The sequence below is a fragment of the Microcaecilia unicolor genome, chromosome 3, assembly GCF_901765095.1.
Source record: "Microcaecilia unicolor chromosome 3, aMicUni1.1, whole genome shotgun sequence".
In the NCBI taxonomy this organism is placed as follows: domain Eukaryota; kingdom Metazoa; phylum Chordata; class Amphibia; order Gymnophiona; family Siphonopidae; genus Microcaecilia; species Microcaecilia unicolor.
In genome coordinates, this window is record NC_044033.1 from 113,879,821 (window position 1) to 113,900,600 (window position 20,780).

At 41.3% G+C, this 20,780-nt stretch overlaps 1 protein-coding gene across 4 annotated transcripts in view; it reads right to left on the reverse strand.

The window, feature by feature from the left end:
* The window catches only part of TRMT6 (tRNA methyltransferase 6), a 101,383-nt gene that overhangs the window by 58,419 nt on the left and 22,184 nt on the right, over nucleotides 1–20,780 (reverse strand). For 2 of the 4 annotated variants that reach the window (XM_030196305.1, XM_030196306.1), the window contains exons 3-5: nucleotides 12,000–12,109; nucleotides 1,644–1,735; nucleotides 1,485–1,568 (exon numbers count right to left, since the gene is read on the reverse strand). In XM_030196305.1, coding sequence (XP_030052165.1) covers nucleotides 1,485–1,568; nucleotides 1,644–1,735; nucleotides 12,000–12,109 — 286 coding nt within the window. The remainder of the gene's footprint in view (nucleotides 1–1,484; nucleotides 1,569–1,643; nucleotides 1,736–11,999; nucleotides 12,110–20,780) is intronic. The other 2 variants (XM_030196307.1, XM_030196308.1) reach the window with 1 other exon arrangement.

Genomic DNA, 20,780 nt, shown 5'->3' on the forward strand with positions numbered 1-20,780 from the left:
GCTGGTCACAGTTAATGTCCCCCGTCCAATTACTGGTGCTGATGCCGTTTTTCAACTCTACCAAAGACTTTGCCATGGCTTATATTGCACCGATCACTCTCCAGCTTCTACAACCAGTCACAGGATGCTGTCTAGCAAACCTTGGAGTCCTTTTAACTAAGTGGTGGAAAGCACTAACACATGCCAAAATTCACTACTGTGGGGCATGTACAAGCATCCTACAGTAGTTCTGGTACCTGTGCACACTTTCAAGGCACTAAAATACACTTTAGCAATTGGGGCGTGTTTTTTTTTTTTTTTTGGGGGGGGGGCGGGAAGGGCAGAGTAGGCGTGCCCTATCAGCAGAGCTAGACTGCTGCATGCCCGTGAGCCCTTTCTGCCTACTAAATAGGTGTCGGTAGGGGCTCACATGCTAACCGAGATGGGTAGTAACAAAGTTCTTGTACTTGGTTACAGTACTTAAGTACAATTTGCAGTACTTCTACTTCTAACGTTACATTTTTTTTTTTTTGCAATACTTTTTACTTGTAATGAGGTACATTTAAGCTGTACTTGGTAACAAATTTGGAAAGTAGTATAAAAAAAAAAAAGTAATTTTCCAACCCTCTGCTTCTCAAGTGATGTCAGGCGAGGCTTGCAGCTGACTGGGCCCAAAATTAGCTGAGCTGGGAACAGAAGTTTGCACCCAAATACAAGCCAGGGTTTGACATCACCTGGAAACCCTAGTCCCTGCCCTCTACACCTGTCTAGAATAGCTGTTGATTGGCTAATACTGTGTTGTCATCAGAGTCAGCTGCCTCCCCAGCCTGAAGAGCACCTTCACTGCATGCAGGGCCCGCTCTCTCTCCTCTCCCATCCATCACAGTCCTGCAGCAGTCTTACTCCCTCCTTCCTGTTGCACCTCTGCTGGGATCACGCCAATAAGTTACCATGGGAGTCGCACAGGACCTTTAATGCTTTCTGTGTCAAGCCTGCCTCCTCCGATATAAACTTTTGGGACAGGTATAGAAAGCACTAGCAGCAATGCAGAGAGCTGGGTCCCGCGTCTCCCCCATGGTAGTTTATTAGCGCAGGCCCATGTGTGACCCCCTGGAAGTTTCTGTGGTCTGACTTGTTAAGAATACTTTTTACTTTGTAGTAAAAAAAGTAGATTTAAGACCTGTACTTTATTACTTTTACTTGAATATTTTTGGGGGATAAGACTTACTTCACTAATTTTGAAGCCAGCACTTTTACTTTTTACTTAAGTACAAGTAACAAACCCATCTCTACGTGCTAATGCCCACGCACTAATTGGGAAATTAGCACATGGCCATTAATTGAGGAAATGAAAACTCAGCCATTTTACAGTTGCACTAAAGGTGGCCTCAGTGTAGGGGGAGACCCACACACTAGTCATAGCGCAGGTCACCTTTTAGTGCAGCTTAGTAAAAGGGTCCCTATGTTTTACAACCCTATTATAACGTAAAATAAAAACTGCTTACCAGATTTTACCAGGTTCTCTTCCATAATACATCTTTGCAAGAATGCGAGCGCAGGGCTTCAGGATTGTGACAACTGCCTCATACCTGTAAATGAAATGCAGCATCAACAGTGCCAGTCTAAACACAAAAAGCAGGTTTTATTTTATTTAATATACATACTTTTTCTTTTTCTTCCTTATGTATTTCTCCTGAGCAAATTCAGTCTTGTCTCGGAATGTTGTGCTGTTCTCTATTAGCTGTTGAACTATTTCCTACAAGAAAATAAGCCAGAGGATTTCTTCCATTTAAAAAATTGTCCACCTTATATATTTCGCACATAATGATCATTATAAATAAATTCATTTGTCATCTCATTTTACACTGTAACAGTTTCTGTGGCATATCTCAAAAGCGAGTCAGGCCCTATAAGTGTGCAAATCTTAAGTAAATGAACTGGAAGTCTGGAAGGTTCTGTGTCAGACTGTAGTAATGATCAATGGTGCCTAGTAAGATACATCTATTTATCCATTTATGCTGTTGTGTGTCTACCTATGGGTTTATATTTAAATCTGGCTTACCATGCCATTTCTAGGCAAGTGACAAACCAACATACACAATCCTGCTTATAATCGAACGAGAAAAACGCCCAAGTTCCGACCTAAATCGGGAGATGGACGTTTATCTCACAAAAACGAATAAAGCGGTATAATCGAAAGCCAATTTTTGGACGTTTTCAACTGCACTCCGTCGCGGATGCGGACAAAGTTGATGGGGGCGTGTCAGAGGTGTGGCGAAGGCAGAACTGGGGCGTGGTTATCTGCCGAACAAAGATGGGCGCATTTCACCGATAATGGGAAAAAAGTATGCGTTTTTAGCTAGAATTTAGGACACTTTTCCTGGACCCTGTTTTTTCACGAATAAGGCACCAAAAAGTGCCCTAAATGACCAGATGACCACTGGAGGGAATCGGGGATGACCTCCCCTGACTCCCCCAGTGGTCACTAACCCCCTCCCACCACAAAAAAATGGTGTTTCACAACTTTTTATTTTCACCCTCAAATGTCATACCCAGCTCCCTGGCAGCAGTATGCAGATCACTGGAGGAGTTGTTAGGGGGTGCAGTGGACTTCAGGCAGGTGGACCCAGGCCCATCCCCCCTACCTGTTACAATTGTGCTGCTTAATGCTTATTAGTCGTCCAACCCCCCCAAACCCACTGTACCCACATGTAGGTGCCCCCCTTCACCCCTTAGGGCTATAGTAATGGTGTAGACTTGTGGGCAGTGGGTTTTGAGGGGGATTTGGGGGGCTCAACACACAAGGGAAGGGTGCTATGCACCTGGGAGCTCTTTTACCTGTTTTTTTGGTTTTGCAAAAGTGCCCCCTAGGGTGCCCGGTTGATGTCCTGGCATGTGAGGGGGACCAGTGCACTACGAATCCTGGCCCCTCCCATGAATAAATGTCTTGGATTTATTCGTTTTTGAGCTGGGCGCTTTCATTTTCCATTATCGCTGAAAAACAAAAACGCCCAGCTCACACATTGTTGAATAAAACATGGGCGTCTATTTTTTCCCAAAATACGGTTTGGTCCGCCCCTTCACGGACCCGTTCTCGGAGATAAACGCCCATGGAGATAGGCGTTTTCGTTCAATTATGCCCCTCAATATAAAATACAAAACACCACCCTTATGCTTCCTATCATATATGACTTAACAATCCTCTCTAGTCCATTATGACTAAGTTCCAAAAGCTTTAAGCTTCCCCCCCCCCCCCCCCCGAAGCTAATAAAATCTGGTTCGCTCAGGATATTCATAGGTAAATCAATTCCAAGCCAATGGCCCAGGTATTGAAAATATTGAAGACCATAAAATACTCAACTCGGGCCATTTTCAACAAGGGGTACACTAACAAACCTCACTGATTGGATTGTAAGTTATGTTCTGCAACTCAGACTTGTAAAATAGAACAGAATAGCAGCCCCCACATTAAGGATACTTTTACAAATTTACATATAAGGGGCAACCACTAGCTTTCATTCTGGGACCTGCTGGTTTTCACAGTTGTCCCTTTGTTCTCTCACTTTTTATGATGGCAGGAGAAGTCCTTGTGGTTCCTTCTAGGACCATCCACTATCCTCTCAACAATGACGACTACTACTACTACCACCACCACCAGTTTTTATGGTTCAAAAAAAAAAAAAAAAGTTTTAAACTAGGCCCTAAATGGTCAGAGGGACTGGTTTGGTTTTATTACTTTGCTACATGTAAAGACATCCTAACAAATTCCCTAAACAGTCTGTCGTCATCATGTTGACTTAGGGCCCCTTTTACTAAGGCACACTAGCAGATTTAGCGTCCACTAATGATTAGCACGCACTAAATGCCAAGATGCCCGTAGAAATATAATGGGCGTCTTAGCGTTTAGTACACATTAAATTTTAGTGTGCACTAAATCCGCTAGCGCCTCTTTGGGGCCCTTAATTTGTTTTTATAATACATACAAACCATGCAGTAATTTTAATAATAATTTGTTTTATGTGTACTTGAGTTACCGTATGGTTGTTATATTCTAATGTAACTGTACTTCTAATTTATGCTTTTATAAGCCACTTGCTCCTTTTGGAAAAGGTGATATAACTACTAACTTATTAGGTTTAATATTTCCTATTTTATTATATTCTTTGGGAGTTTTGATCAAAGCGTTACTGTATTCCCAGGACATGAGTCTGAGACTCTATCATGGACTATTTGATTTTTCACAAGATTATTAATCTCGCTATACTACAGAGAAAGCTGTGTATTTACTAAAGAGATTGTCTGGGTTTTGCACTTCATGTGTGTTAACAAGGAAAATCAACACACTAAGTTCAAAAGCTCTATGCAGATAGAAACAGGGAGGCACACCAGGTATGCCGGGGGTGGGGGAGCTAAAGTTACATTTTCAAACATCATAATTATCCCCTTACACCTTTAAATAAACTATAAAAGACACCAAGTCTCAAGGGACTTCTACGCATAAAAGAATACCTGCTAGCTAGTTTTAGCCACCCAGAAAACTACCAATGTAAATGATAGCATTATTTCACATATTCTTCTCTATGGGAGTAAAATTGGGATTCCATACAAGATAGAGATAATCCAGACATGCCAAGCTACTTAGTTCCAGGAGAGACAGACATTGCCAATCCTGGGTTTGAACTTACACCCCAATCTTTCTCTTTTTACTACATCAACCTACAGCTTTCCATTTTCTTTATCCCTGTCTTTCCATTCCACATTCTATGATTTTCCAGGTTTTTTTTTGCTAACTTCCTTCTAACACCTCCTTTCACTTCCCCTCTGTAAAGAACTCCTTTTTCTCTCTTCCCTCCCCCTTCTATCCAACATCTCACTCTCTTGCCATTTGCAACCAGCATTCCCCCCATCAACCCGTTCACTCCCCAACATATCCAACATCTCCCTTCTCCCCTCCCATCTCTAGCATCCTCCCTCTCTACTCATTCAAAAGACTAGGGGACACTCAAGGAAGTTAAATGGAAATACTTTTAAAACAAATAGGAGGAAATGTATTTTCACTCAACAAATAGTTAAGCTCTGGAACACTTCACTGGAGGATGTGGTACCAGCGGTTAGCATATCTGGGTTTAAAAAAAGGTTTAGACAAATTCCTGGAGGAAAAGTCCATAGGCTGCTATTCAGACAGACATGGGAAGCAACTGCTTGCCCTGGGATTTATTAGTATGGCATGTTGCCACAATTTGGGTTTCTGCCAGGTACTTGTGACCTGGCCACTGCTTGGAAAACAGGATACTGGGCTAGATGGACCACTGGTCTTACCCACTATGGCTACTCTTATTTTCTGTCCCTATTCCCTCTCCAATGTCCAGCATCTTCTCTGTCTTCCTATACACCTTCATGTCCAGCATCATCTATGTCCCTATACTCCCATATCTTTCTTTTTTCCATCCTAGCCAAACTAGCACCTCTACTCTCTTCCACCTGCTCTAAGCCTGAATCTTCTGCCACCTTGTTCCTTTTTAAAAAAATTATTTAGAATGTAAAAAAAAAAAAAAAGATTATAAAAGGAAATAATGAAAAAAATAATACAAGAAAAGAGGAAATATATTCTTATCAATTTCATCCACATCATTGGAAATCAAATTCAAGAATCAGGCAACATGATAGGAAATAAAATATCACCCTAAAGGGACAACCCCCCAGCCTAGCCATGAACACATAGTTATTGCTTCTTCCTTAGCCTTAAGAAAATCCTCCAGTTGTTTATATCAAAAAGCTGAAATTGACTGGATTGCAAGTTAGGTTCTGTAACTCAGTCTTGTAAAACAGAACAGAATAGCAGCCCCTACATTAAGTGCTGGTGAGGAGCCGGTTGTCTTGGTACATGTGGGTACCAATGACATAGGAAAATGTGGGAGAAAGGTTCTGGAAGCCAAATTTAGGCTCTTAGGTAGAAAGCTCAAATCCAGAACTTGTAGGGTAGCATTTTCTGAAGTGCTCCCCATTCCACACACAGGGCCCAAGAGACAGGCAGAGGTCCAGAGTCTCAATGCATGGACGAGGCGATGGTACAAGGAGGAGGGTTTTAGATCTGTAAGGAACTGGGCAACATTCTGGGGAAAGGGGAGCCTATTCCGGAAGGATGGGCTCCACCAGGGTGGGACCAGGGTGCTGGCATTTTGGTATTTAAAAAGGAGATGGAGCAGCTTTTAAACTAGAAACAGGAAGAAAGCCAACAGTCGTTCAAAAATATCACCAAAACTGGGCTGATAGCGAGGTTGCAATAGAGACCATAGTAGACCAGGTGTCTTTAAATAACAAGCAGACAAGAGATTGCAAATTAACTGTCAACTGCTGAGCAAGATGTAAATAACAGTTTGAAATATCTACATGCGAATCCCTACGAACAAGCCTACAAATGCCTATGAAATAAGATGGGAGAGTTAGAACATAGCTCACTAAATGAAAAAGTAGATATAATAGGCATCTCTGAGACCTGAAGGAAGAAAAATAACCAATGGGACACTGTCATACCAGGGTACAAATTATATCATAGTGATAGGGTGGACCAAATAGGTGGAGGGGTAGTATTATATGTTAAGAAGGGCCTTGAATCAAGTAAATTGAAAATTCTGCAGGAAACAAAACATCTTGGATTCCCTATTGATTGAAATTCCATGTGTAAAGGGGGAAAGGACAGTGACAGTTGTGTACTACCATCCACCTGGCCAGGATGAACAGATGTAGAAATATCAGAAATTAGGGAGGCTAACAAACTGGGGAACACAATAATAATGGGTGATTTCAATTACCCTGATGTTGACTGGGTAAATGTAGCATCAGGTTATGCTAGGGAGGTTAATATTTCAGAAAACTTGATTCCAAAGTTAGATGCATTGCACTGGTTGCCTATTTCAGAAAACTTGATTCTAAAGTTGGATGCATTGCACTGGTTGCCTGTGCAGGCTTGAATTATTTTCAAGGTGCTTTGATTGGATGGTACTTGCCTGGAAGGTGCTTCTCAGCTGGTGAATTTGCTAAAGTTCAGAACCATCTCTAGAAGATGTTAGTTTATATATTCACGACATTATTAACAGACCATATTCTTTTCGAAGACGTAATTTTCAGCTGACCTGTGCTGGGACCTAGCTGCAATTCAGCCCAACCGTCGGCTAGGTCCCAGCACAGGTCAGCTGAAAATTATGACTTTGAAAAGAATATGGTCTGTTAATAATGTTGTGAATATATAAACTAACATGCTTTATGCAGACGTTAAGTACTAAGTGCTCTTTATACTTTTGTGATAGGATAGGTGTTAATGTTATAGGGTCGTCATCTATGATTTTATATTTTCAGCTCACGTAGAGGTCCCCTGAGGACGCACAGCACGAAACATGCCGAGCATGTAGGGAACCAGGGAATTAAGAACATCGACTAAGTGAGAACGTCATTCCCATAACAAAGGAATCACGGAACTATGATTGAATTTTAACTTCACTCCGGATGGAGTGGAGGAGTGGCCTAGTGATTAGGGTGGTGGACTTTGGTCCTGGGGAACTGAGGAACAGAGTTCAATTCCCGGCACAGGCAGCTCCTTGTGACTCTGGGCAAGTCACTTAACCCTCCATTGCCTACCGCATTGAGCCTGCCATGAGTGGGAAAGTGCAGGGTACAAATGTAAAAAAATTAAATCCCCACAGGACAGCAACATCAATAAAATTGAGCACAGACTCCGGAAGCAAGCTAAGTAGCAACATTTAGTATATTATTAATTATTAACAAAGAGATAGGAAGGAAGGAGGTGTGCAATGATGTTTATTAGGGGGCTTAAGAAGTAAATACTGTACGCGAGTCCTGTGGACGATACCCCCTCCACTGAACACAGCATATTTAAAAATTTTAAAAAATCAGTTTTGCACAAGAACACTGGGAATAGATACTAGCGGGTTTCAAACAGAAAGGTAAAAGGTTTCCTAATATAGGACTTAGAATTAAATTTTAACTGCCAGACCCTCAACCATTTATCTAATGTTTGGAAATCTCTTCTCATGGTTTCTACTCCCTCCAGGGTATTCACCTCTATTGGCTACCTTCGTGTCATCTGCAAAAAGGCAAACTTTTCCTTCTAACCCTTCAGCAATGTCTCTCACAAATATATTAAACAGAATCGGCCCCAGCACCAACACCTCAGGCACTCCACTACTCACCTTCCTTTCTTCCAAGCCAATTCCATTTACCACCACCCTCTGCTGCTTGTCAGTCAACTAGTTGCCAATCCAGTTCACCACTTCGGGTCCCAAGGTCAACCCTCTCAGCTTATTCGCAAGTCTTCTGTGAGGGACCGTACCAAAGGCTTTGCTAAAATCCAAGTAGATTACATCTATCGCATGTCCTTCATCCAGTTCTTTGGTTACCCAGTCGAAGAAGTTCAGCCCCCTCAGCTTATTCACAAGTCGTCTGTGAGGGACCGTTATCAAAGGCTTTGTTGAAATCTTTTGCATGTCCTTCATCCAGTTCTTTGGTCACCCAGTTGAAGAAGTCAATCAGATTCATTTGGCAGGATTTTCCTTTGGTAAAGCCATGTTGCCTCGGATCCTGTAACCCATTGGCTTCTAGAAAGTCAACTAGCCTTTCCTTCAGCAGCGATTTTATTATTTTTCCTACCACTGCCGAAAGGCTTACTGGCCTGTAGTTTCCCACTTCTTCCCTGTCACCGCTTTTGTGAAGAGGGATCACATCAGCTTGTCTCCAATCCCGCGGAACCTCTCCCGTCTCTAAAGATCTATTAAATAAATCCTTAAGAGGTCCTGCCAGGACTTCTTTGAGCTCCCTCATTATCCTGGGTTATATCCCATCTGGCCCCATAGCTTTATCCACATTCAGATTTTCAAGCCGTTTATAAACGCTTTCTTCCATGAACGGCGTAACAACCGCTCCATTCACAGATATATCCTCGGCAGCCGACTGGGGTCCTTCTCCAGGATTTTCTTCAGTGAAGTATTTGTTTAGCATGTTTGCTTTATCCTCAACACTCTCCACATAGCTATTCTCAGTATCTTTAGAGGAGTGGCCTAGTGGTTAGGGTGGTGGACTTTGGTCCTGAGGAACTGAGTTCGATTCCCACTTCAGGCACAGGCAGCTCCTTGCGACTCTGGGCAAGTCACTTAACCCTCCATTGCCCCATGTAAGCTGCATTGAGCCTGCCATGAGTGGGAAAGCGCGGGGTACAAAAAAAAAAATTCCATTCCTATTTTTAATCCTTTCCCTAATATATCTAAAAAAGGTTGTTACCTCTTTACATCTCTAGCCATTTTTTCTTCCGCCTGAGCTTTCGCTAGCCATATTTCCCTCTTCACAGTTTAATCTGGTAATATTTCCATGATTCCCTTGTTTCGTTCTTCTGTATTTCTTGAACGAAGCCTCTTTTGCCCTTAGTTTTTCAGCCACTTGTTTTATGTAGTCCAGATACAGAGACCTGTCCAAACATGCCCCCTTGTAAAAATTCCCTAAGCTTCCAACCTTGACCCGTTCTTAAAGACTGACTGATCTAAGCTGGCATAGTAGTGATGCAACTGCAGATAAACAAAGTAGTCTGAGTTAGAGAAATTGTAAGACAGAGTAGAGTCTGCCTTCCTCATTGAAGAGATGCTCAAGCAAAGTGATGCCCAAGTCCGACCATCTCCTGAACAGTCCAGGCTCCATTCCTGGCATGAAATCAGCATTGCTCCTACATGGTAACAAATCACTAGCATTAGGATTCAGATTCCAAAAATGTAAAAGCTCTCTCCAGAGACTTCTCATTGGTTGCAGCAGAACACTGTTGTGGAAAGTCATTAGCAAACTTCCAGCCCAGGCCTGTAGAAGAAAATGTAACATGCCACAGGACAAACAATGCCTGCTTCCACTGTACTGGTGTAAATTGGTAAGAAACAAATATCCAGTCTCAAAGATGCCTCAATAAACAGGCTTGATTGTACTGCTTAAGACAGGGTAAACCTGGACCTACCTGTGACTAGGTATCATAAAAGTACTCCATATGTATTTTTGATTTCTTCCCACACCCCCCCCCCCCCCCCAAAAAAAAAAAAAAAAAATTCCTATATATTCTATTTAACAGCTACAAAACTTTTCTCAAGAGACGAATTGGTAAAAACTTGCAAGACAGAGCCAACAAGGGGAAAAAAAATCACAGTTTTAAATAGATTAATCCTACCCATTAACGATAAAGGTAGATGGCTCCATTTTTCAAAACTTAAGTTTAGTATCCTGTAACAGCCTGTCTACATTCAAACGATAGATATCCTGCATCTCCATAGTCAGCTACACCCCAAGATAGCGGGAAATCTGTCCGTCCATTTCAATGGGAAAGTTCCCTGCCATCCTAACTTAAAATCTCTAAAAAATTCCTTTCCCATGGCAGTTCAGTTACTGAGAAGGGCTATGACTCAGGGATTGAACTGAGGGGGAATGAAGAGAAGCACTACTGCCATGCTTTACAACAAAATAAAATTATTATTCCCCCATTATATCTCACAGGAGGTAGAAATGGTAAGATGGAGCCTTGGTTTATGAGAGCCTAAAGAAGTAATGCAGCAGCACCAGCAGAAGAGATTATGGGAAAACATTGTCAGAGTTTATTCTGGTAGGGGGGGGGGGGAGGAAGAGAGAACAAGGGGCATATTGCCTCACAAACACTATGTGTTTCTTTTTTTGACTCTCTGGTTTTCTTCCTACTTAACTGCTGAATACATGCTCCCCTCTGCTCTTGGTAAAGTTCTGCAGCAAACTCTCAGATCCAGACTTGATTCCCGGAGCTGGATATTTGTTCCTTGGCTACAGTAGTATCATGTAGGCAGGCGAGAACACAGTGGCTTAGTATGAGTGCGTGCTCCCACACACTGGGCTGATAGAGTATGTTTTCCCACTCAGCATGTAATCTCTGAGGCTTCAAGTTGTGATCCATGCTGAGCTCAGGGTGGGTATGTGGCAGATAATCTCATATGGACACTGCAGGCAGGGAGATGCCACTGACCTGAAATTTATGAGTACCAGAAATGCAGGGAATGCAGAACCAGTCCAAGAAAACAGGTATATGCCTGAAGCCAAGGAGAGTAGAGCAGAGCAGGGAAAGGAACCAAGCCCAAGAGAAAGGTGTGTGTGTGGGGGGGGGGGGGAGGGGGGGGGAGGACAAGGAAGAGAGGAGGAAAAAAATTAGGGAAAAGTGAAAGAATGGGGGAATGTGTGTGTGGTGTAGTTAAGCTGAGAGGAGGAGGGACAGAATGGTAAGGACTAGTTGTTTGGGGGGAGGGGGGAAGAATGTGTTGTATGGATGGACAAAACAGGAGAGAGAGTATGATATGGATGGCCTTGGGGGGGGGGGGGGGGGGGAAGAACAGACTGGCAGTAACTTAGCTTTTGATCTGATCACATGAATCTTCCTCATGCCCACATTACCTGCCCTGCTCGTGACATTTAGATACAGGCTGGTCACTCACAACCAGCAGTAATTTTTTTTTTTGTGCTGCAAAGGAAAATGGTGTCTTTAGTATACGAATTCAGCACCCCCAACCATTTTCAAAAGTTGGCACTTAAGGCCATGAACCCTCTGCTCAACCCTCCACTCAACTAGGACCAAGATGACCAAATGGCCACTATCCTATGAGCATCCCCCCCCCCCCCCCCAAAAAAAAAAAAAAACCCCAAAACAAAACAGACCTTTCCTTTTCAGTTTTTGAGCTGCACAGGTCTTGTCCTATCTGCTGGAGAATACAAGGGAGCTAAGGTTGCATGGGGCCCTATATAGGGTGATGTAAACAAGCTAAGATGTTCTCGGCCTCCATCTGCTGGTAAGGGCACAAACTCCATATGTCTGGTCTGGTCTGATAGGATGAAATATGTGTTTCACTCACCCCACACTGGCCATTTTAAATGATTATGTTGTTGCTAGTTTCAGTTTCAAAGCATAAAGAAAACCCTGTTCATAGAGAAACACAAGCTATCAGCAAAACCTTTGATTTTACCTGTCCTTTAATGCCCTTCTCTTTCAAAGCCTCTATGTCATCTCGTGTCAATTTCTGGGACTTTCCATCATCAACTATGTTCCGATTGTCAGCACCTGCTTCTTTAGTTTCTAGAGAAACAGACAGGTATATAAAACCCACTGGCTCTAAAACATTCCTTCACCTGGATGAATGTAAAATTTGTATTGAAGCCAACAAAGTACAGTCCACTGACAACACATTCATATTTATCTTTATGAATTGAAAATGAAGCAGAGTTTTGCTGATGACAAAGAACCAGATTTACTGAGGGGTGAACTGCAGCAAATAATTCAGCAAGACCTCATCTGGAACAGTGTGTCAAAATTCTGGAAATGGGGTGGAGTGCTATTAAAATGGTACACAGCTCACCTTGTGTGTATGTGGGGGGGGGGGGGGGGGGGGGGGGAGAGACTATAGATTTTAAGATATACAAACCTGACAGAAGGGGAAAAGGGAAATTTGCTTACCTACTGGTTGGATTTCTTGGCCCTCTACTATAACAACCCAGATTATGGGTTACATCCTTTTTTCAGCATATGGAAAGACAAAATGTAGGTAAAGCAGACACATCAAGTGATGAGCTCTAAAATTTAAGGTGGAATATCAAATTCTGATAAATAAATCTGACCCTTGTACCATTTCCTAGTGAAAAATATATGACTCAATTTGCTTAGTTATTGATGTTGATTACTTAAGCAAAGCAAAAGTTATCAAACCAGAATATGTTAATATTACTCCCAGAATCAGACATGAGGAATAAGTTTACATCTATTTAGAATGTCTACTCTTGGGTGCTTTTTATCTCTAGCAGAACATCTAAATTTACAATTTATTAGGGGTTCTTTGAGGGCACAAAAAAAAAAGAAATCTGTGTTTATGTGTTGTAGGAACTATTGCTGGGTATTTTTTAATGGAATCAAATAACACAAGCAGACTTATTAGTTTGGCTCGAGCCTTTTTCAGTTATAGCTCAAGGTGAACTTCAGGTATAGCAGGTGTTTTATCCCTGGAGGGCTTATAATCTATGTTTGTACCTGAGATAATGGAAGGTTAAGTGACTTACCCAAGGTCACAAGGAGCTGCAGCGGAATTTTAACCAGGTTTCCCTGGTTCTCAGCCCTCTGCTCTAAACATTAAGGCTATGCTTCCACTTTAGTGACTTCAGGGTAGAAAAGAAACAAAAATTGAGTGTTGAGAGTACTGGTGAGGTGGTGTTTACCCAACAGAGAAGGTCTGTAGGGATCCTCCTCATGGCTACAAGGTAGAGAGACATGGCAGGGAGAAAAACAAAATACCGGACCACGGGGGGGGGGGGGGGGGGGGGGGGGCTGGAGGAAGGTAAGAGAGAGGGGAGAGAGTTGCTGGAGTCCCATTGGGGGGGGGGGGGGCTGGAGAAAGGGAGAGACACTGGTGTGGTGAGGAAGATAGGGACCGGACAAAAGAGAGGTATACAGAAAGAGGGGAGATGCTGCATGTGAATGGAATATGGACATAGAGGGGCAATGCCAGATATGGGAGGGGAATATATGGACACAGAGGGAAGATGCTAGTCATGGGGATAGAACGACAGAAGGGAGATGCTGGGCTTGGGGACACAGGAGTGATGCTGGAGACAGGGGTTGAGGATAGAGACAGAGTGGTGATAATGAATGCGGGGAGATGGACAAAGAGGAAATGCTGGACAGAGAAGTATAGGGGACACAGAGAAGGGAGATGCTGAACATGGGGAAAAACAGGTACACAGAGACAGAAAATGGATGGCAAGAATGAAGAAATGTCAAATGGGTTTTAGTTTAATATGAACACACAAACACACCCAGAATTATCTTATGACAATTATATTGACAATATCATTTGTACATGAATTATACTAGCTGTTTTGATACATTCCCAGGAGCGACAACAAAAATCTCATTCACATATCTTACAACTTAAAAAACACCATGCAGAACAGTAAGACTAGAATTAATATAATCATTCTTGATAGACTATGATCACAGATATTCCAATATGAATCAGTTGATGTCCTCTGATTTCCTTATATAAACCACTGCTAAGCACTCAAAATCTTCTTTGCTCCAAAGAGCCTTATAAAACAGAGTCTGACTTAGCATCATAGTCCTTACAAAGATGTTATCCTAACTGATAAAAAGCTGGAATCAATGAAACCAGACACAGTAGAAAAAGAGAAGAACGCCAGAAAAGCATTGGTCCTAGAGGTGCGAATTCCAAGTGATTACTCAAATGTGTGGAGACAGAAGGCCAAGAAAATGTGTCAAACATATAGAACTATTTCCCATAAATTTTGGATGTCACAGCCTTAATTAAAAGGAAATTTTCAAGCACACCTGGATAAGTTGCTTATACATATTACATTGTATGACCTCCAGAAAGAAGCCCTCTAACTACTACTACTACGACTACTATAAATCATAACTCACAATAGAACTTGCATCATGCTACTCAGATTGAGATGATACTCCACATACCCCTGGGGCTTAGGAGTGAGGTTCATTACCATGATGGTATGTACAAAGCAAATCACAATACACAAGACGGGTTATATGTTGGAATAATGTATTGTATTTTACATGCATTGCCTGTCACCAATTTTTTCTCTGTGATTACTCTGTGACCTCTGATGTGAATTTCCTAGAGAGGTCACACCCATGCAACTTCCTGTGGGGGTTAGGCACAGCACATGGAGCTCATGGTCTCTCCTAACCTGAGGATCTATGGTGTGAGCATCCATTACCATCTAAGCACATGGAAAGAGCTGATAATCCAAATGTATAGTATTATGTATATATAAGCCTGTCTGAATATAATCTAACTACAAACTGTGAGTAAACAGATGTTTTGTTACTTCAACTTTAAAGTGACTCAGCAGTGAATTATTCTGGGGTGTATGTGAGAGAGATGAAGAAAAGAAATTAACATTTCTAAAGCTGAAGCTGTGTGTATAAAATCTGCTAATTATTACTACAAATAATCCAACAAAAGGGTTATGGGCCCAGCCCAGGAATTGAAAAAGGGAGAAATATTACCAGGCAGTGAAAAAGCCACATTTTTCTCTTAAGTTTTAAAAGAAAGATTCAGTCTGTCTCTCTCTCCCCCCACACACTAAACAGCAGACAGAAGGCTAAGAAATGGCTGAGGGAGGAAATTCACCATTTTTCTACTCTCTCAAGGTGCCTAAATTAACTGAATTTAATTATCAGCAGTGGGAACTAAGATTCAGATGTCTCCTTCAAGCAAAGAAATTAAGTATATGTTTAGACCAAAACAGAACAGCTGAAAATATGGCTGAATGGGACAATGCAAACTATTATGTGAAGTGCATGTTTTTGGAAGCTCTCTCAGAGAAACAAGCCATATTAGTGGAGGCAAAAGATACAGCAAACGAAATTTTATATAAACTGAGAACTATGTATGCAACTACATATGCAAAACGGCAACCAATTTGGTTAGCAGAGTTGAATGAAACCAAATTAAGGGATAAAAGTAAATGTAATGATCACATTATGCATCTTATGTCTTCATTTCAGAAGTTAGAACTTTCTGGAATTCCCATGTGTGATGCATTGAAAAGAGCATTTCTTTTTACCTCACTATCAAAGAAGTTTGATGTTTTTAGGTCTGTAAATGAAGCCATTGAAGGGCAATCTTTTGAACAGGCAGCATCAAAACTGAGGCAGGAATGCATAATTAATGATTCTGAGGAGATGTGTTCTCAAAGACAGTCAGAGAGAAATGAAACAAATTTCTTGGCAAAGAACAGAGGAAGGCGGAGCTATGGGAAAACTCCACCCAAGGGCAAGCTGATTTGCTATTCATGTGGAAAGGAGGGTCATGTATCTAAATGGTGTAAGGAAACACAAAACACCCCCTCTAGCTCACCTAAGCCAATGGAACAAAAGAACTTTCCAAGCAGGACATGTACAAAAGACAATGATAAACATAAGAGCTTTCTAATGGCAGAAAAATCTTGGACTATGGTAAATAATAATTCAAATGAAAGTACTTGGATTTTGGATTCAGGGAGCACATGCCATTTAACCAATTGTAAGGATTTCTTTCAGGAAATGAGTCCAGAAGAAGGTATTCTTCAAACTGCAAACGCAGGGACTACTCAGATCCAAGCAAAAGGCATTGGATTCTTAAAATGCAAAGTGTCTAATGAAGTTAAAGAAATTCCTGTAAGTGATGTCTTGTATATTCCCCAAGCAGTTTGCAATATGCTTAGTGTATCTACATTAGATAAGAAGGGATTTGCGATTCATTTTGAAAACAGTAAGTGCACAATCTCTAAAAATGATGAAGTGTATGCTGAAGCTTTTATGCATAATGATGTTTATAAACTGAGCATTTCAGGTGAAGCCTCACATCTGGCGCAAGTAAGGAAGAATGATGGTAAATGTAGTCTGGAATCTGGCACCGCCGCCTGGGACATCGTGATTTTAAGGTGATCCAGGATCTTCACAGTGGGCAACTAGCCACAGGCATTCAAATAAGTGCAGATACTGGTAAAATGGAGAAATGCATAGACTGTGTTACTCAAAAAGGTGTGAGACCCTCATTTCCTGCATACACAGGAAATAGGAGTAATAAAGTGCTGGACTTAATACACAGTGACTTATGTGGACCGTTTAATATCCCATCATTGGGAAATAACAGATTTGTGCTAATATTCTTGGATGATTTCTCTAGATATTGTGTGGCCTATTTGCTGAAAGAAAAAAGTCAAGTCACAGACATGCTGAAGAAATACGTAGCCATGGTGAGCAATAAATTTGAAAGAAAACCAAAGGTTCTTCAGACCGACAATGGTGGTGAGTTCACTTCACAAAGCATGCGCACATTTCTAGAACAAGAAGGCATTCAGCATATCACAACAGTAGCTTATACACCAGAGCAAAATTCTGTTGCAGAGAGAAAATTTAGGTCACTTGTGTATGCTGTCAGATAGCAATCTCCCTAAAAGACTATGGGGGGAAGCCATTCTCACAGCAGTGTACCTACAAAACAGAATGCCAACTAAAGGCGCTGAGCGCACACCACATGAGACATGGCATGGTAGGAAGCCAAACCTGTCACACATAAGAACATTTGGAAGTACAGCATATGCTCATGTACCAAAGCAAAGAAGGCATAAGCTGGATTCCACAACAGAAAGGGGCATTTTAGTTGGCTATGCTCCAGGACACAAAGGATATAGAATTTTGAATCTGAAAACTGGCATTGTTGGCATAAGACATGTTACATATTTTGATGAAAACAAAAGGGTTGATAAAGGCTGGATTATCCCAGATGAGCCTTATCATCCAGAATATGAAACTAGAAACATAATAGACATGCCAGTGTATATAAATGCCATACCAAGGCAGATGTCTGAAAGCAACTCATCTGTATCTAACGAGGAACAGAGGAAGCAGACACAGAAAGGATCATTGCAGGAGACAGTACAGTTGGAGAAGGGGAATCAATTGGAGAAGGACTCTCAGATTTAGAGGATGCGGAAAGGTCAGACCAACCTGTTGTCAGACGCTCATCCAGGGAAAACAAAGGTGTTCCACCCCCAAGACTGTCTTACCTAACAAAGTCAGCAGAAGCTCAAGAGCCCTTAACATGGGATGAGATTGAGAAAATGCCAGCAGAAGAAGCTGCTGAATGGCGTAAGCTGCACAAGAAGAAATTGATGCATTGGATAAAAATAAAACTTGGATTCCTACAAAATTACCTCCTGGCAAGAAAGCTATAGGATGCAAATGGGTATTCAAGTTAAAAAGGAATGCACAAGGAAAAGTGGAAAGGTATAAAGCCAGATTAGTCGCAAAGGGATATCTTCAAAAATATGGAGAAGATTTTGATGAAGTGTTTGCACCTGTAGTGAAACACACGACAATTAGAACACTTCTGAGCATTGCAGTCTCAAAAGGCATGCAAGTCAACCACATTGATGTGAAAACAGCATTTCTTCATGGAGATATAACTGAAGACTTGTACATGGAACAGCCAACAGGTTTCATAAATACAAAACAAAGACAGCTAGTGTGTAAATTAAACAAAGGTCTTTATGGATTAAAGCAAAGTGCAAAATGTTGGAATGACAAATTGCATGAAATATTGACAAATTTAGGATTTAAGCAAGGTGCAAAATGTTGGAATGACAAATTGCATGAAATATTGACAAATTTAGGATTTAAGCAAGGTGAAGCAGATAAATGCTTGTACACTAGGTGCAGAAATGGACAATATGCATACATTTTAGCTTTTGTTGATGATCTGCTCATTGCAAGCGAAAGTGAGCAAGAGTACAAGGACATTGTAAAATATTTAAACCTGAATGTTGAGATAAAAGAACTTGGTAATGTGTCATACTATCTTGGTATAGAAATTGAGAAACAAAATGATGGCTCTTATCTTCTAAGCCAGAAGCAGAAAATAAATGAGCTTATTGAAAGTTTAGGTATGCAAGATGCCCAAGTTGTAAGCACTCCCATGATCACTGATTTTCTGAAGGATGAAACAGTAAGAGAACCTTTACCAGATAACATCCAATATAGATCAGCCATAGGTAAGCTTTTATATCTGACTACCACATACAGGGCTGATATAGCAAATGCAGTAGGAATTTTGAGCAGAAGGGTCAGCTCACCTACCAAATCAGTTAAAAGGATGGTAAGGTATTTAAAAGGTACCATTGATTGTAAATTAAAGATTTCAGCCAATAGTAATCCAAAACTAATATGTTACTGTGATTCAGATTGGGCAGGGGATCATTCTGATTATAAATCCACAAGTGGATATGTGTTTATGTATGGAAATGTACAAATTTCTTGGGGCACTCATAAACAAAGTATTGTGAGTCTGTCTTCTACAGAAGCTGAATATGTGGCTGTATCAGAAGCATGCAGAGAACTGATGTGGATTGAAAAACTTTTGCTGGATTTTGGAATAGCTGAACAGAGACCAATCCAGATAATGGAAGATAATCAGAGCTGCATCAGACTGTCACAGAATGACAAGGTTCAGTCACGCACCAAGCACATCGCAACGAAATATCACAACGTGCGAGAGCTGGCGAAAGAAGGAGTCATCAGTCTAGACTATTGTCACACCAGTGAGATGACAGCTGACATCATGACCAAACCGTTACCCAGAGAACGTTTTGAGAATCTGCGAATAAAGCTTTGACTTTGTGTGAATTAATAATTGCATGACAGTTATGCATGAGAAGGGGTTTGTTGGAATAATGTATTGTATTTTACATGCATTGCCTGTCACCAATTTTTTCTCTGTGATTACTCTGTGACCTCTGATGTGAATTTCCTAGAGAGGTCACACCCATGCAACTTCCTGTGGGGGTTAGGCACAGCACATGGAGCTCATGGTCTCTCCTAAGCTGAGGATCTATGGTGTGAGCATCCATTACCATCTAAGTACATGGAAAGAGCTGATAATCCAAATGTATAGTATTATGTATATATAAGCCTGTCTGAATATAATCTAACTACAAACTGTGAGTAAACAGATGTTTTGTTACTTCAACTTTAAAGTGACTCAGCAGTGAATTATTCTGGGGTGTATGTGAGAGAGATGAAGAAAAGAAATTAACATTTCTAAAGCTGAAGCTGTGTGTATAAAATCTGCTAATTATTTACTACAAATAATCCAACATTATAAAATTGAACAAATAAATTAAAAAAAAAAAATCACTAACCCACCCACTAAGAATTAAAGGATTTAAAAGTATCCACAAATTCTAAAATATCTAAGGTAATGTTTCTCAACTGGTACCCAGAAAACCTGATCAAGTATATATGGCACCAAAAATCCACCAATGCCTAAAGCGTTGATACAGGCCAGATCCTGAACTCAGCTACATAGCATTTATGGGAAGTCAAAATGTACATATAAAATAGCTGACAACCTCTCCAATATATGAGGAAAAAAGAAAAAAAAAAAAGAATTTAGTGGAAGAAAAGTCTATAAAGGGAACTAAGCTCTTACCAAAGACCACCACCACTGATCAAAAAAACCTCCAAAAATTGATTAAAGCAATCACTTCAAAATATAATAAAATCCAGCTTCTATCAATTGACTTGATTGCATTATCTAATATAATAATTCGCACCTCCAATGTTCTGAAGCTGACTCCGTGGCAGTGCAGCCGTGTAGTGTTCATAGGGTTCGTAAATCACCCCGCCCTCGAGGGAATGCTGTATAGTTACCAGGGAAACAAACGCGACATCAGAAGGAGAAGGGACCAACCACAGGCAATCACACTCGCTCTCACTGCCCCGCCCTCGAAGGGAAGGGAAGGCTGCATATAATATTCACCCACCGGAAGTTCGCTCCTTCCCTCCGAGTTCCAGGGTCATCATCCGTCCCCCCTCCCTCCCAGTGTCCCCCTCCCTCCGAATTTTAAAAGTCATCCTGATTTATTCCGCGCAGTAAAAAGCGTGCAGGCTCGACACTTACTTCAGTTTTCCCTTCTCTGTCTCTGAGCTCTGGTCCCGCGCCTGCACGCTTTTTACCGCGTGAGGTAAGTCAGGATGACTTTTAAAATTCGGAGGGAGGGGGCGGGGATGCTGGAACTTCCCTTAAAAACATTAATGGCAGAAGGTGATTACCTTGCTAGCGCCCATTTCATTTCAATGAGAAACGGGCTTTTTCTACTAGTTATGTGATAAAAGGCACAATATTGTACACTGCAAAGTTGTTTTTCAAGTCAGTTGATGGTTAAAAATTAGATTT